This window comes from Argentina silus, assembly GCF_951799395.1.
Source record: "Argentina silus genome assembly, chromosome: 15".
Classification (NCBI taxonomy): domain Eukaryota; kingdom Metazoa; phylum Chordata; class Actinopteri; order Argentiniformes; family Argentinidae; genus Argentina; species Argentina silus.
Genome location: NC_139669.1, coordinates 17,887,718 through 17,905,029, shown reverse-complemented (window position 1 = coordinate 17,905,029; position 17,312 = coordinate 17,887,718). Strand labels below are relative to the sequence as shown.

The 17,312-nt window shown below is 49.3% G+C and overlaps 1 protein-coding gene across 5 annotated transcripts in view; it reads left to right on the top strand.

Annotated features, from left to right (window-relative positions):
• LOC310816215 (protocadherin alpha-C2-like) overlaps nucleotides 1-17,312 on the top strand; it is a gene marked incomplete at its 5' end in the record, with an annotated part of 112,204 nt that overhangs the window by 80,328 nt on the left and 14,564 nt on the right. For 4 of the 5 annotated variants that reach the window (XM_083686272.1, XM_083686275.1, XM_083686274.1 and 1 more), the window contains one exon: nucleotides 15,460-15,518. In XM_083686272.1, the coding sequence (XP_083542398.1) occupies nucleotides 15,460-15,518 (59 nt within the window). Of the gene's footprint in view, nucleotides 1-8,222; nucleotides 10,791-15,459; nucleotides 15,519-17,312 lie in introns of those variants that run through there. The other variant, XM_083686271.1, reaches the window with a different exon arrangement.

Sequence of the window (17,312 nt, the reverse complement as noted above, 5' to 3'; positions counted from 1 at the left end):
GTGTAATAGAGTGACTGTGTGTAAAGTGTGTGTTGGGTAAAAGCCTTTTCCACTGCTGGCCTTCAAATTTTCAAAACGCATTAAATTATTGATTTTCTAAGTACATTACCCTGGGTGAGGTAGCCAGCTAAGTGCTGCACATTCTAACTGGATTGTATTTCTACTGCAGGGCCATGCACCTACAGGCATTAAGGTTCAGAACCCAAACAGATGGGCCAAACCATGACCCTAAAACACAACCCAGAAATGTTCTCCTCACCCTTCCTCCTTATTTTACTGATTTCAGATGCATCATGTTCAATGATATGGCAAAAGACAATGGAGCTCCTTGAGAGGGGAGCTCTTTGTCCTTTCTCTTGATGGCTTTGTTCCAACCTCCCTAATATGCCTCCAGCATGCACACACGCACGCACGCACACACGCACACACGCACACACACACACATACACATACACAAAAAAGATCCCATGTGTGTTCATGTGTCACTTCCTGTTTTTCTCCTATAAGGGCGTGGCTCTTGGGAGGGGGGGTTTAGCTCATTCAGCCGTGGTTACCATGGAGATGATTCTCAGAACTGATAATGTAGAGAGCTGCACAGGCACCTCCACCCTGCCATCTTCTCTGAGAGAGAGAGAGAGAGAGAGAGAGAGAGACAGAGAGAGAGAGAGAGAGAGAGAGAGAACAGCACAGCCACCCTGCCATCTTCTCTAAGAGGGGGGGAGAGAGAGAGAGAGAGAGCGAGAGAGAGAGAGAGCGAGAGAGAGAGAGACAGAGAGAGAGAGAGCGAGCGAGAGAACAGCACAGCCACCCTGCCATCTTCTCTAAGAGGGGGAGGGAGGGAGGAAGAGAGAGAGAGAGAGAGAGAGGAAATGGGGTGGATTAAACACATGCAGAAACAGGCAGCGGTAGCTAAGGGGGAAGGGATGAGGTAAGTGAGAGAACTAAGGTGAGATCAGATGTGAATGTGGGGCAGAAAGGGAAGAGAGGAAGACGAAATAAGAGACAGAGAGTGTGAGAAAAGGAAATGAAAGCAAAGGAAAATGAGGAAATAAAAGCAAACAAATAGAATATTTGCCTAGCAGCTGAGCAGAAACCCCAGGGGCTAAGAATTGGTCACAGAAAAAAGAAGACCGAATGTATCACTCCCCCCTTCCTCCCCCGCACCCCCCCCCCCCTTCCTCCCTCAGTGGCTTTAGGTTGTTGTTGCAGTCATTAGATTAGCTTTGTTGTGCTCAGAACCACAGGGTACATCCGCTCCATCCAGCGCGGGTACAAAGCCAGGGGTCCTGAGTAGAGGGGGATCGGGGGGATCGGGGGGATCGGAGCCTGCCTGCTCTGGCTGATAGCTTTGTTGACCGGCTCGCTACAGAAGAATGTGTAGCCCGCAGGAACGGTTTTATGCCGCCTTTAGTCCTGCCATGCCCTTTATATCAAAAGGGAGATGCTCAGGGGAGAGGCCTCACCAAACGCACCCACATCAATCTATCCAGCCCACACTTTAAACCCAGGGGAGAGGCATCACCAAACACACCCAGATCAGTCTCTCCAGCTCACCCTTTACACCAGGGGAGGGGCATCGCCATCTGTATGGTGGTTTAAGATCTGAGGTGGGAAGGTTCTCCGTGCGATTATTCTGGCCTGATGCAGAGCACTTAAGATGTGTATCTTAAGCATGCGTAACCTAAGGTTTCTGACTGTGTGTTATGTTCATCATGTCTCTCGTGTTCTGTTTCTGCAGTTTGGTGTGTTCATGTTTAGGGGTGTGGCTGGTGATGTCTGATCAGTCTGTTGGATGATTGACTGGTGATGTCTGGCACTACTGCAGGGTGTTGTCCTTGGACTGATGACGGATATAGATTCTCCTATCAGCATTTTGCTTTCTAAATTTTCTGCTCTTTCACTCTCTCTCCTCTGGAGGGGGCCTGGCTCTGTCCTTCAGTGACACTGTAACAGAATCGGGAAGAGAGAGAAAAGGAGGGGAGTTGTGACACACACACACACACACACACACACACACACACACACACACACACACACACACACAGACACACACACCCCCAGCTGCTTGAGATCAGGTTTCCGTGCTGACTGAGTTTAGGGATGGAGGTCAGTGGATGGTCTGTGACTGGAGTCCATCACAAGTCCTCTGTCCTTGCAGTACCCTTTTGCACCAATAGAGGTCCCAATACTACTATCTTCTCTCTCCCTGTCTCCCTCTCTGTCTCTCTCTTCTGGGTGCAATCTCTGCAGTACTTTTGGCAGGGAGACAAAACACAAGCAACACATAGATTTGTTCTATTTTTGTGGCAAATCCTAATACGTGTAGACAGAGTTCCTGAAAAACATTTCTCTGTCTCCCTTTCCACCCAATATGGACAATATTGTATCTTAACACTTAAAATAGATTAATCTTTTTGGATTTAGCTATTTTCTATTATTTTAGATGCTGTTGTGTGTGTCTACCATCATAACAACATATTCTCAATAACGTTAAGTATAAATTCCATGCTTTTTTATGGTGTGTAGATATTCGATTGTTGATAATCTGTCGTTGTCATGCTATCTGCCAATGCTTTGTCAGTCTATCATGCAGTCATTCTCAGTCTGGATAAGCGGATGTTTTTTAATTTTCTCTCATCGATGCAGATTCTTTAGCGTTCTGGTCTTTTCTGCTGGCAGCACAGACTCTGCAATTACTGTCCGCCTACACAACAGCCTGCAGACATTTCCTCTGTGTGTGTGTGTGTGTGTGTGTGCGTGTGTGTGTGTGTGTGTGTGTGTGTGTGTGTGTGTGTGTGTGCGTGTGTATGTGTATGTGTAAGTGTGTGTGTGTGTGTGTGTGTGGGTGCATGCGTACGTGCGCCAGATAAAGAGAGAGAGACACTGAGAAAAAGAGACTGAGAAAGAATAGATACAAATAAAACATACACAGTATCTCCATTTCTAATGGATTTATCACACATTCCAGGAAATCAGGACGCCATGTTACCCTGGATGGTAAGGATGACGATGTGCAGATGATTTAGCGTGATGTGACCTGTGTTAAGGCCGTGTCGAGGCCACCTGGCGGCCATGTTGCCAGAGTGTTGACTGATGTACAGCGGGCCACTCAGAGGTCTGACTCTGTCTGGTGTGGGGAGGGCATGGATGAGGTCATCACTCATGGACAGCCCTGGGCACACCAGACGAGACAACAGCAGATGACAGTGACGGAGAAAGAGAGAGACCAGAGAGACGTGCTCCAGCCAGATACTCACTCAGATTCTCCCAAAGCCCTGGAGTACGTCCCTGTCCCAGCCCTGTGTGTGTGTGTGTGTGTGTGTGTGTGTGTGTGTGTGTGTGTGTGTGTGTGTGTGTGTGTGTGTGTGTGTGTGACAGACAGACAAAGGCCTGATTTACCCAGCACAGACCCTGACCCATCTCTCTGTGGAGCTCTCTACTTCTGACTCACTAGCGGGGGGATTCCACATGCCATGGCAGACGCTTAGGGGAGCAAACAAATGGCTTTTAAACTGGGCCCATTACACTGTATTAATGAGAGAGTGTTAGTGGAGCGCCTGTTATTAATATGGCCGCCATCTTGCATAATGGATGGAGAAAGGGTCGTTAATATTCTGGCCGTGAGAGGCTCCTCTAGCGCAAAGAGGTGAGGGGCATGCAGTCAGAACTCCATCTCTCTCTTTCTCTTTCTGTCCTCTTTTGGTCTCTAGTCTGTCTCCCTCCCTATCATCACTGTGCCTATCACTCTCTCCCTGTCTCTTTCCTCTCGCCCCATTCTCCTTTCCTCCCTCCCTCCCTCCCTCCCTCCCTCCCTCCCTCTCTCTCTGTCGGGTTGTGTTTGGTGGAGGGAGAGAGAGAGAGAGACAGCAGATACATTAGCTCCGGTGTTTCCACCTCAGACGCCCCGGTGCCCCTCGGCCACAGCGCCTCTCCCAGCTGGAGCAGCGGATGTCACAGACACACGCACAGCTGGAGAGGGAGGGAGGGAGGGAGGGAAGGGGTGGGGGGAGCAAGAGGAATGGAGAGGGGGAGGTGAGAGACGGTTGTGCTGTGGGGAATCAATAGGCATACTGTCCCCACACCTTCCTGATCACTATAAGGTATTTACTGGTGAAAGCAAAGGCATACTACATACTATCATTAATGATTATTGATATTGGATTGTTGGTGCATGTTCAAGGACAGGACAGGATGCAATTAGGAGCCATTTAAAAGTATTAGGATGCAGCCTCTGTTTGCTCAAGCGAGACAGACGTCTGTCTTCCAGAGGAGGAACGGAGATAACTTAATCTCCAGCCCCTTGAGTGGAAATGAAATAATCCACACCTCGGTGGCGCCGCAATTAACGGTGGAACAGATGGGCGGGATTCTAACAGGTACGAAGAGAGCTGTCAGTTACCTGCCCCCCCCCCCCATCTCTCTCTCTCTCTCTCTCTCTCTCTCTCTCTCTCTCTCTCTCTCTCTCTCTCTCTGTCTCACTACGGAGGTTTGAAAGGCCAGGTGTAAATCCGGCGGCGTGTGTAATTGACGAGATAAGAGTCGCCTCTTTTCATCTCGGTCTCAAATTGCCGTAAACACGGAGCGCGCGCGCCCCACCGGGAGAATCTGCTAAATGTCAGGGGTAGTGCCGCTACTCGCTTGTCTCCGAGAGTCACGAGGATGGGCAGAACCCCGCTGCTTCATTTCCACCGCTGACTTAAATAGGGGGAAAACAACAAAAGTAAAGAAGAACGGATGTGTAAAACATGAAGAAGAGAATCTTCCGCCTTCATCCATTGAACCTAACGGAAGTTCCGTTCCAACTTACTCGCCACCCTCTCAACCTCACATTGGAGTGAGACGAGTTGCCAAGTTATCTTCCTATCCATGCACTCGCAGCATTGGAGTGACTCATCGCGTCCGTCTCGCGGGCTGCCAACGATTGTCATCGCCGTGGGCAGGCGGTGTTTGGAGTAGAGCTCGAGCCGCACCGGGTGAGGGAAGGCTCGTGTGGGCGGGAAGCCTGGCTGGGTGAATGTGGCTGTCACCGGGGCTTTGCGAGGCCACGCGCTCTCAAATAAACACCGCAAAATAAAATGACTCTCAGCTCCACCGTAGATGTGGAAGGGTACAAGTGGACAAATGAGGAGAGTTATTCCAAGAGGGTTTACACAGTTTTATTAATGCAGATAATAATATTTGCACGAACAAACTGGGGTCTCTGCAGAGTAATCCCAAGAAGCTATGACCATGTCTCCTCATTATATACATAAACGGGTGAACACCCTTTGGCTCAAAACCCATTGGCTTACAAAAATTGGATCAGAACATTATAGTTTCGACATCCTTGTAATTTTGGCAAACACATACTAGTTGCAACATCATAATAACTTTTTTTTCTTACTCAATAACAACATCTGGATCCTATTAACCATTATGTCATAAGTGATTTCTAAGAAAGGCTATCACTGAACTTTCTGTCACCTCATTCTGGGATTTTCTACCACATAGACTACCAATGCATACAATACAACCTCTGTTACTGGTGTTTGACTTTACAGGTCTTGGCAACAGTAATGCTACATGATAAGTAAATGTCTGCAAACATGACATGGCCTATACTCCAGTTATTAGGCTGAAATTATCTTTAAAGAGGTTATACTGAAACCACAAGGCCAATGTGTTGTTTGTCTGTTGAATAAATCCCAAATGACAAACTGGTTGTTGTTTTTTTGTGGTGGAACAAGATATCATCGTTCCCTGACATGGGCGCTGACGTCACAGTGGGTTGCCAATGATGTTCACCAGAGTGTTCTATAGTATACCACTCTGGTGCTCACTGCTTTGTTATAATTCTGTGTGCTTTGTTGTGAGACAATACATTTAGCTAGTATGGAAAACGCCGATCGTCTGGCTGGTGACTGCATGATGTGTCTTCCAACAGTGAAGAGCTGTTCCAGAGGTAAACACGACGGAGATGAGAACGTTACGATTCAATTCACTGTACCGCTGCCTCTGGTATAGAGACGAAATTAGACGAAAGATCCTCCCTTTCACTCTGTCGTACTGATCGCGTTATAGAGTGGAGGCCCTCTTAATTGAATTGAATCCGATTTAAATTGGATTCTAATTGAGGTACACGGGTTCATACTGTACTAATTAGGAAGAGGGCCTTCGCTAGATGATTTGGACATTTAACGCCACTGCCTCGCCACCTGCGACCAGGCATGCGCAGTGAACACCCTCATCTGTCCATGACCAGATGTTTTAGAGAGTTTAAATGTGGAACTAGCTAAGGCTTAACCTCATCCAGACCTTTGATGTAGAACTACCTTTGCGGAATTAGATTCTACATTTGGTATGGATGTTATGCTGCCAGACTGTGTCTATTCCGCTGTTAGAAGCGCTGGTGGCGCTGATTTTCAAGACATGAATACCCTCACATCTATAAAAGCAGAGGTCCAATTTTTAATGGATCAATGAAAGTATATCAAACCGCCAGTAGCCACGGCGATGTGTCTATTAATGTCTCCGAGGATATTAAATTACCACTGGCTTCTGTGATCTCTCTCCCCAAAGCAATCTCGAAAACTGACAGGAGTTAGGCCCTATGTGTGTGTGTAAAAACCTCCCTTGAGTTCCTTCCTAGGTTTTTAGACTTGCCCACATGTGTTGTGGTTGACAGTGGATTTTGGTCGAAGGAAATGATGGTTGCATTTAGCGTGTGAAACATGCCTTTCATTTAATTGGGCATCATTAGGATATGTTAGGAATAGGAGGTTGAAATGCAGGAATGGGGGCCTTAATGACTCCAAATCCTCTGACCGCGTTCTACGCACCATTTCAGCAATTTGGGTCTGACAGAAAGGGCGCGCTAGTGTGTTTTGACAGTTGTGGTGAGGGGGCAAGTCTCGAGCATCTTGTTGGTGACCTGGTTTGCGTCGCACGCTCACCCTGACTGAACGTCTTTCATATGACAACATATAGGCCTCAGGAAGTGAGCGGGGGAAATAGCATATGATGTAAGAGCAGCAGCCAAGTCCACTTGTACTAGTACACGGCCATCCCAGCTGTCACTCTCGGGGCCACGAGACAGGAGTGTGTGAGCAGCCAATGATCTTGCGCTGACATTAGTCTCGATTGTGTTTCAGCACTTGAGCTCATGAATAGCAACAGCACGCGATACACAGCCATAGCATAGAGAGGACTATATAGACTATATAACACCCTATATCTTTAGCAATCAACTTTTTATTGATCCATAATTATTTTTCGTTTTACCCTTTTCAATTTCGTTCACTTCATCTCTGAATTATTGTTTTGTTGAATATATATATAGCCTATGGATGTGTTCAGACATTCTTCACTAATGCCTATATATATATATATATATATATATGATATGAATACATTGCAGAATGTAATCATGCCTATATTCATAGGTTGTAGGCTATTTGTTTGTTTATTTATTTATTTATTTAGGCTGTCTTATTTACATTTACATTCTGGAATATAGCCTATTCGTTTCAGATTGTATTATTTCGTTTTGTACAGAGATTTGGCGTAATTGCAGGTTATAATCAATAAGATAAGAGACGTAATCGCCAGGGCGTAGCGATAAATCAGTCGGCAATGTATCCCAGCACACAATGAAAAGGGCGGTGGCACTCGCTCTCTCTCCCTCACAAAAACCGACTGTTCGAAAGCATCTCTGTGCAGTTGTGATATTGAAAATAGGCGATCGACGGTCGGAATAAAGATGAATTGATTGAGATAAAAATGATTATGACTATTCCCGAGTTGTGAATTTGCTTTCTTATTATTCGACGCTGTTTTTAAACAGAGGTGTTGAAATGCAGCCAGCACCATTTGAGCAAGCGGCTCCCCCCTCCCCCGCTGCCCACAGACACCATCGCACAGAGAGGGAGAGAGAGAGGGAGGGGGAAGGAGGAGAAGAGAGAGAGAGAAGAGAGCGATAGGCAGCACCCGTGAGAGGGAAACAAGAGTCAGCCGCGCGCTGAGGGCAGAGAAGGAAAAAAGCATCAGGCGAACGGACAAAGGAAACATGGATGTAACCGGAAAATGTCCGTTTAAAAAGGCACCTGAACCGGAGAGGATGCTTTGGTCGTCAGGGGTTACGCACGGACTCTCTCCCCATTTTTAATGTTGCGGGTGGGGACGCACGGCAAGCTAAAAAGGCGGAAAGCTTTCTCTAATCCGTCTGCAGATCGTGCCTGCTTGCGATGGCCGTGGCGGCGCGATGCTGTTACAGCATAAATGGGATTGTGCCTTTTTATTTTTATTTAATGGTTTTTGTACTCAGTGGCCTTACAAATGCGCAACTTCGTTACACCATTCCCGAGGAACTGGAGAATGGGGCTGTGGTCGGGGACATTGTTCGGGATTTGGGGCTGGACCTGCGGAAGCTCTCCAGCCGACGCATCAGAATCACCTCGGACAGCGCGCGGAGATATTTCAACATAAATCACAAAACGGGGAAGCTGTCGGTGAGTGACCGCATCGACCGGGAGACGCTGTGTGAGTACAGTGGCACCTGTTTCCTCAACCTGGAGGTGGTGGTGGAGAACCCGCTGGAGGTGCACAACGTGGAGGTAGAGGTTTTAGATGCGAATGACAACGCGCCACAGTTCCCCCGGGACGAGTACCAGCTGGAGATCTCCGAGTCCGCTCTCCCGGGTTCCCGTTTCCCCATCGAGGGGGCGCAGGATGCGGACGACGGCTCCAACTCCGTTAAGCTCTACCGGCTCAGCTCCAACGAGCACCTCGCGCTGGACTCCACGAAGCCCGCGGCCAACAGCAAGCACATCGAGCTCGTGCTCAAAAAACCGTTTGACCGCGAGCAGACGCCGTCTCATCAGTTCATCCTGTCCGCGATGGACGGCGGCACCCCGGCGCGCACGGGCACGGCCAAAATCAACGTGCGTGTCCTGGATTCCAATGACAACGTGCCCAAGTTCGACAACTCTGTGTACAAAGTGAAACTGTCAGAGAACTCGCCCAAGGGCGCCCTGGTGATCAAGTTAAACGCCACAGACCCTGATGAGGGCTCAAACGGGGAGGTGTTCTATTCCTTCAGCAGCTACACCCCTGAGAGGGTAAGACAGATGTTCTCCATGGATACAGACACAGGAGAGATTCGCGTGAAGAACAATATTGACTATGAGGAGACCAACTCCTATGAGATGTACATCCAGGCCATGGACAGGGGTCCTGCTGCTGTGGCAGTGCATTGTAAAGTGGTGGTGGAGGTGATGGATGTAAACGACAACATTCCAGAGATCGTGCTGTCGTCCCTCTCCAGCCCCGTGCGTGAGGACGCCCGGGCCGACACCGTGGTGGCGCTCATCAGCATCAACGACCGCGACTCCGGCCCCAACAAACAGGTGACCCTCGAGATCCGGCCCCACCTCCCCTTTAAGATCAAATCCTTCCGAAACCACTACACCATCGTCACCTCGGCCTTCCTGGACCGAGAGACCATCTCCACCTACAACGTCACCGTCACCGCCGTGGACGGGGGCACACCGGCCCTCTCCTCACACATGACCTTTAAGGTGGACGTGGCGGACGTTAACGACAACCCTCCGCGTTTCGAGCAGACGTCGTACACGGTGTACATGGTGGAGAACAACGCGCCGGGCGCCTCCATGTGCGTGGTGAAAGCGCTGGACGCGGACGCCGGGGAGAACGCCCGCATCACCTACACGGTCCTCAACGACAACAACCACGGCATCCCCGTGGCCAGCTATGTCAGCATCAAGCCCGACACGGGCGAGGCCTACGCCCTGCGAGCCTTCGACTTCGAGAAGCTGAGAGAGTTCCACTTCCAGGTGAAGGCCCAGGATGGCGGCGTGCCGCCCCTCAGCCGCGTGGCCACCGTCTACGTCTACATCATGGACCAGAACGACCACGTCCCCAGGATCGTGCACCCGCCCACCAACGGCACCCGCACCACCGAGACGCTGCTGAAGAACGCCGAGGCGGGCGCCCTGGTGACCAAGGTGTTGGCATGGGATGGAGACGCGGGCCAGAACGCCTGGCTGCTCTACGCCCTGGAGCAGAGCGCCGCCGACCTGGACCTGTTCAAGGTGCATGAGCACACGGGGGAGATCCGCACCACGCGCCGCATCATCGAGGACAACTCCACCTCCTTCCTGCTGACGGTGCTGGTCCGCGACCATGGCCTCCCGCCGCTCTCCTCCACCGCCACCGTCAACATCCACATCATGGAGCTGCCGCCCAAGCTGACCCCTGACCCCAAGCGCATCATCCGGCCCCACAGCCCCCTGATGTTCTCAAACGTGACCCTGTACCTGATTGTGGCCCTGAGCGCCACCACCTTCGTCTTCCTGGTGACGGTGGTGGTGCTGGCCATTGTCCGCTGCCACGCCTACTGCACCCAGCCGGGCTCCTGTTCCCCCTGTTGCGTGTCCCAGAAGAGCGTCCCGGAGGGGGGCACCGCGGCCGGCGGGGGTGGGGGTGGCGGCGGAGGTGGTGGGGGTGGGGGAGGTGGAGGAGGCGGGCCTCAAGCCAGCAACAACGTGGCTCTGCGTCGCGACCTGAAAGTGGAGCCTCACTACATCGAGGTGCGGGGGAACGGGTCCCTGACCAAGACATACTGCTATAAGACGTGTATGACGGCCACCTCGGGGAGCGACACCTTCATGTTCTATAACACAGGACGCCCCCACAGTGGGACCTGGGGCTCGGGGGGCTACGTCACCAGCCAGAGCGGACAGAGCCAGATGTTTGTACGACGGCTCAGCATGCCAGACGCCACCGCCATTCAGGTGTGTGTGTTTGTGTGTGTGTGTATGTGTCGGCGTGCCTCTTCTCCACATTTCGAAACAACACACTTAGCAACGCGCTGCGATGCGGTTTCTTGGGTTGGTTTTTGGGGAGCTGTTTGGGTTTGGCCCCCAGGCGGTGTTTTGTGGAAGGCTTGTTGTTTGGCATTTAGAAGTTCTGTATTGTGAGGGCTTTCATCCTTGTCGTTGGGGTTCTGCCATTTTTGGAGCAAAGTCTTTTTCCCCAGTTCAGTTCATTATTTGCCTAGAGATTGCCGAATTTGACATTTCATGAATAATTTCTTATCATTCTCATGTCAGTTGCTTTGATAAACGTGAACATCGCAGTGCCACTCCCATTTCGTCCTTTTCATCCTTTGTTTCTTTTTGTCAGTTGGCAGTACTGCTACCTGCAAGGAATATGCGTTGCAGTAAAAATGCTTTTCATTTGTGTATTCTGTTCTGAGCTCTGTCAGTTTTTGTTTTTTTCATACAGTATGTGCACAATGTGTACTGTAAATTGTCTAGTGCATTGTGTATGTTTAGATTTGAGGTGTGCTCAGATCCTCTTTGTTGAGGCTGTGAGATTGTGTGTTGTTGAGTGGGTGGGTGGGTACACTCTGCTCTGCTCTGCTCTGCTCTGCTCTGTGTGTGTGTGTGTGTGTGTGTGTGTGTGTGTGTGTGTGTGTGTGTGTGTGTGTGTGTGTGTGCCTCACCAGAGAGCTGTTGTTTGTTTCTGATGATTCAGGGTATCAGAGGTTTATGCGCTTCGCTCCTCCACGGTCGTTTAGAGAGCTGTCATCAAGATGCTTTTCATCATGTATATTCAGGGAAATATCTCTCTCTCTCTCCCCCCTCCCCTATCTCTCTCTCAACTTTCGCTCTCAGTCGTTCTAATACTGTACTGCAGCATACATTGTCAGTAGAACGAGACTCAAAAGAGAACTCAAACATGTCTTCACTGATTCGTCCTTTTAGAACTTTAATGTTTTTATGTTTCTCATTTTCGCCGCCCATATTAATCGGTGTCATGTCAAAGGGAAAGATCAAATTGGTCCAGATTTATCCTAGGGAAACATGTTGGAGAAGATAAGTCTTAATTGGGCATTTTGATTAGTCTACTTTGATAGAACAACGCTTTGTAGCATTAAAGAGGCAATTTGATTGGTGTATGGCTAAAGGGCTAGTGTGATTGGTTCAGTCCCACCTCACACGGTCAGTCTGATTGGTCCACTGTGCTATGTTACATTGTTCTGGTCCAATGGGTAGACTTCTCTATGGCCTTCTCTGGACAGGGAGTCTGGGCATTAGTGTTGCCCTCTCCGGCTTAAAGAGTACGGGTCAGGCGTGTTCCAGTTTGGTGGGTCAGAGAGGCAAAGAGGCTATGAGCTGGATTTAAATCAGCTCAGCAAGTTTTGACTCATTTTCTGCCATACAATAAGTAGAGAAAATCTAGACACAACCCTCAATATTGCGCCTGGGGGGCTTTACAACATTTCAAGTTGATTACTTTGACTCTGAGATATGAAGGGGAAATTGGTGTCTGTTGGCTGGGGGCACTATTTTATGCAGTTGCCTTGTCATAGAACAGAGAGAGTGTTATTTCTATAACAAATACATCTTAAAACAAAGCATTTTAGGGCAAATAAGTAGAAAGTTAGGCCTTAATGCTCCTAGTTTAGTTTGCACACACCATTGTAAGCCCCAGTGCCTCTATGAGCGGGCTGTACAAAGAAAAGAATAAAGGATTGAGAAAGAAAAGAAGAGGTTGAGTAAGGGGGATGAAAAGGGAAAAATACAACAATGTTTAGGTAATTGCTCCCCTATCCCCTGGCGTTTCCCTCATTAAATGCCAGTCATGTTTGTTCTTGCTGTGTAATTAACTGGCAGCGATGCCTTTCTCGCTACCGTTACGGGATTGGCCCGCTTGGTGTGGATGGGGCAGGGAGAAGCAAGGTGATTGGACAGTGTGGCGATGGCGGAGGTGCGAGCACTGTATCCATGCGATGGGTGTCCACTCAGAGGCAGAGATAGGGAGAGAGAGGGAGAGAGAGGGGGGAGAGAGAGGGAGAGAGAGGGAGAGAGAGGGGAGCAGGAGAGATCAAATCAATCCCAGAGCATTGTTTAGTTCCTCATTTACGTCCACACAGGCAAGGACTGAGTCCACAGGAGACCCATAGGAGTCAATGGTCCATCTCTCTCTCTCTCTCTCTCTCTCTCTCTCTCTCTCTCTCTCTCTCTCTCTCTCTCTTATTTTCTTCTTCAGAGATGGATCGTCAATTCGGTACATCTACCCCATATTTGTGGTCACTGCATGGGCGGGGTTGTAGATTTCCCCAGATCTTCTTTGGGTCCACAATTACGTGTGTGTGTGTGTGTGTGTGTGTGTGTGTGTGTCCTTCCTTGGGAGTCCATCAGACTGTGGACGTGTTGAGGGTCCAGATGCTGGTTTCTAACCTGCAGTGTGAGTGTGTGTCTGTTCTCGTTTAGTCAAACACACCATAAGGACAGGCATGCCACTCCCCCTTCGGCCAGTGTTGTACTACAGCACAGGAACGCTTAACGATGCTGTTTATTCCTCATTCTGAGACCACCTGGCCGCCTTTGTATGAAGTGTGTCTTTCTTATTATTGATGTTACTGAGTGCAGGAGTCTTTGTTAAATCGGTCTCTCTCTATAAATATCTTAGGGTGTTGGAGTGTGAAAATGTGCCGTCTATGAATATTCTAGGCTGTTGGGGGGTGAAGTCTATTTCTATCTTTGGGTGCGAAGATACATTCTGTTTTCACTTTTAGATATTATATAGGGTTTGTGTCTGTGTCAGGGGGTTTGGCACGACATGAATATGAAGTGGTTTCTTGTGAGCCACAGACGTGTGTGTGTGTGTGTGTGTGTGTGTGTGTGTGTCTGTGTGTCTGTGTCTGTGTCTGTGTCTGTGTGTGTGTGTGTGTGTGTGTGTGTGTGTGTGTGTGTGTGTGTGTGTGTGTGTGTGTGTGTGTGTGTGTGTGTGTGAGACAGACAAAGGCCTGATTCACCCAGCACAGGCCTTGACCCTTCTCCCTGTGGAGCTTTCTACTTAGAGTTCTTGGTTTTCCCCGGGGATGTGATGTGAGGGTCTGTCTGTGTGAATGACTCCGGGAGGAAGAGCAGACCTCTCTCATTAGGGCCAGATATTGGATTGCGGCGGTGATGAATGTCCTCTGTGGACAGAGAGAGGTCGATTTGCCCTCTCCAGGAAGTGAACATCTGTCTTGCAGAAAGGACAGGAAATGGGTCACCACTACTCAGACACCCTGTGGAGTGGGTGGAAGTTTCCACTAGCACTGGTCCGGAGTCAGATCATATTCACCACCCTTATGAGCATGGTTGAGATGGAGGGGGAAGGGTAATCTGATCCTAGAGATGTGCTAAGGGAAAGCCCACAGAGACATTGAAAACTGACATGTGAAACATCCTTTTGTCACATTCATATATATATATATATATAAAAACGTCCTTTGGCAAGATGTGAATATCTTAGCTGCTCATCTATCCAGTAGTTCACCTGATGGTGTCATTCTGACATGGCTGGCCGGCAGACAGAGGTTGTGGTGATGTCATGCGCCTCAATCTGGGTTGCGTTGTTATGGCGATGTCACATCGGCTCTCTGTCCAGGTGCAGGCCTCAGGTGGCTAAACTGATATCACCCCCCCCATACTTCCCCTCCTCCACCTGTGACCTTGACTGAAGGGAGAGATGACAGGGGGGGAGGGAGGGGGGGGGGGAGGGGGGGTACCATGTGGTTACCATGGTGAGGTCTGTGGGACCAGCCCAGGCAGATAGTGTGACACTCACGGCTTTGATCAGGGGACGGAGGAGTAGAAGAAAAGAGAAAGAGAAGGAGAGAGAGCAGGCTTGAGAGAGAGGAAGGGAAGAGGGGGAGGTGGATGTTAAGTGGAATACAGAGAGAAGGTAGAGAATATAAAGAGAAATAGAAGCGGAGGGAGAGGGTGAGGGGAAAAAAGACCATTATCCAGAACCCTGATAAATATCTGATAGCATAGTCAATGTGTAAAAGGAGAGATTTCAGAAGGAAAGGGTGATGAAGAGAGAAATAGAGAAGGAGAAGAGAGAGGTGGAGAGGTAGACAGCTGCAGCCCTAATGGAGTCCATCAGCACATGCAGCGATGTGAGAGTTGCGCTGAGTCTCCATGGTAACGGAGTGTACCACGTAAAGGACTGGCCAGGGGCTGGTAGCCCCGGGGGTGTGTGTCAGAGAGGCAGGGTCAATGGACTGGTCCTTAATTCTCAAAGTCATCACTCTCATAGAAGAGAGGGAATGAGGAGGAGGGGGAGGAGGAGGATGGGAGGAGGATGGGAGGAGAGGAGGAGGAGGAGGAGGAGGGGGGGAGGAGAGGAGGAGAGGAGAGCAGAGCAGAGAGCTCTAAATCATCTGTCATTTCTCTCCACAGGCAGAGGCAAGCTGTCGCCCTTATGATTGTGTGTGTGTGTGTGTGTGTGTGTGTGTGTGTGTGTGTGTGTGTGTGTGTGTATGCGTGTCATGCGCATACTCGAGGTACACGCTATGACTTATTAATGAGGGGATATTGGGTTTTGCCTGTGTGATATCTTGCAGTACTTAAGACTCAATCCCTTTCTCTCTCTCTCTTTCTCTCTCTCTCTCTCCTGCAGCCTCGAGCGCCCAATTCAGACTGGCGATACTCAGCCTCCCTGAGAGCTGGCATGCAGAGGTAAGAACACAAAGCCTCCCACATCCACCTCTCATCATCCTGTCCATAGTAGTAATGCATAATTCATCAGTATTGCATCTATGATACCATAAATCATAAGCCCTCTGCCACTACAGCAGACCCAATGACGCTCTCTTTAACTCATTTAGTGCCGAGGGTGAATAAAGTCGCCCAAATTGTCAACATTCTAGAGTGCCAAGGCTGACTTAAAATGAATATGATGCTTCATTTTGGAGCCAATCAAAGTATTGTTGCTAGGTAAATACCACATGAAACACTTGGCACTCTCGGTGGTGTGTGTTCCGGAATTCTTTGGCAGTTGGTGGGTTAAACAATACCGAACCTTCTCGCTGCCTTCTGACATGCGGTACGCAGCATTAGAAACCATGCATCGTACAGCCATACAACATCATCAGTCTCATCATCACCGGCCTCCAACACACTGGACTGTGAGTGATGAGTGAACATATGAGATGTGAGACGGGCAGAGCAGACCGCCCATTGGGCAGCAGAGAGTTAGAGAGAGAGATAGAAGGAGGGAGAGAGAGAGAGAGAGGGAGAGAGAGAGAGAGAGGGTTAACATGGGGTCAGCCATAGACAGAAGGGAAGGTAGTCAGGTGGAAACGCGTCCCCGTCGGGGACACGGGCGACTCTGCAGCGCCACGCGGGAGATCACATTACCCATGAGCCACTGGGCCACTAGCTGAGTCTCGGATCATCTGAGCCTGACCCAAACGAGGGTCACGCTAATGATGAGGCCAAATATACGAGCAGCGCCAGACTTAACGAGCTGGGGGTAGTGGCGCGGACGGGATCGGCCCACTGCGGCCAGGCGATGTTACAGTGGCCCTCTAAACTCAATAACACACACGCACACATACTGTGTACACACACACACACACACACATACTGTGTACACACTCTGTCCTTTGATGCACAGTAGCCATTTCATGAACGGAGGGGATGACTGGCTGACCAGTCCCTCTGTCGGGGGGAAAAACAGAAGTAGGTCATCTGCTGCTGGCCCCTCACAAACACACACACACACACACACACACACACACACACACGCACACAATATTTTGTCCCTCGGCTATGGCGGCATTGCGGCAGGGATGAGGGACATGAGAGTTGACAGAATGGACGATGCTTTCACAGCTTCCAGTAAACAGCGTCTGTCTGTGCGAGGGCAGAGACATGGGTTATCAGGGGACTATGTGTGTGTGCGTGTGTGTGTGTGTGTGTGTTTCCTCTATTTGTATATATTCTAGTGCCAATGTCCAAGCATGGTCTAATGCTTGCTTACTGTGTTTGAGTTTGTGTCTACATATATGCGTCACATTCTGTAAGTAGATCAGTATATGAGTGTGTGTGTGTGTGTGTCTGTGTGTGTGTGTGTGTGTGTGTGTGTGTGTGTGTGTCTGTGTGCGTGTGTGTGTGTGTGTCAGATTAATATGAGTGTAACATCTGAGTGTCATTAGTGTTACACAGATTCCCTCATAATTACAGCAGGGTTTAATGAGAGTTAATGTGCTTCAGCAAATCATTCTAATGCATTAAATCTCTCTCGTCACTTTACCAACCTGCCTTTTAATGTGAATGTCCTCTCCCTCCTAAGCTGAGCCCTTTATGTATCTATTTATACTCTAGTGGGATTACAGTTTGAAACATTTTGGGAGATTTTAGAATCTATACCCAAAACACCATGGCCACTCATGTAATGGTTTGGACATATTTAGCATTAGCCTGTGAAACCTGCTTAGCTAGAGGCTCGTGGATGTCTATTGGTTGGTG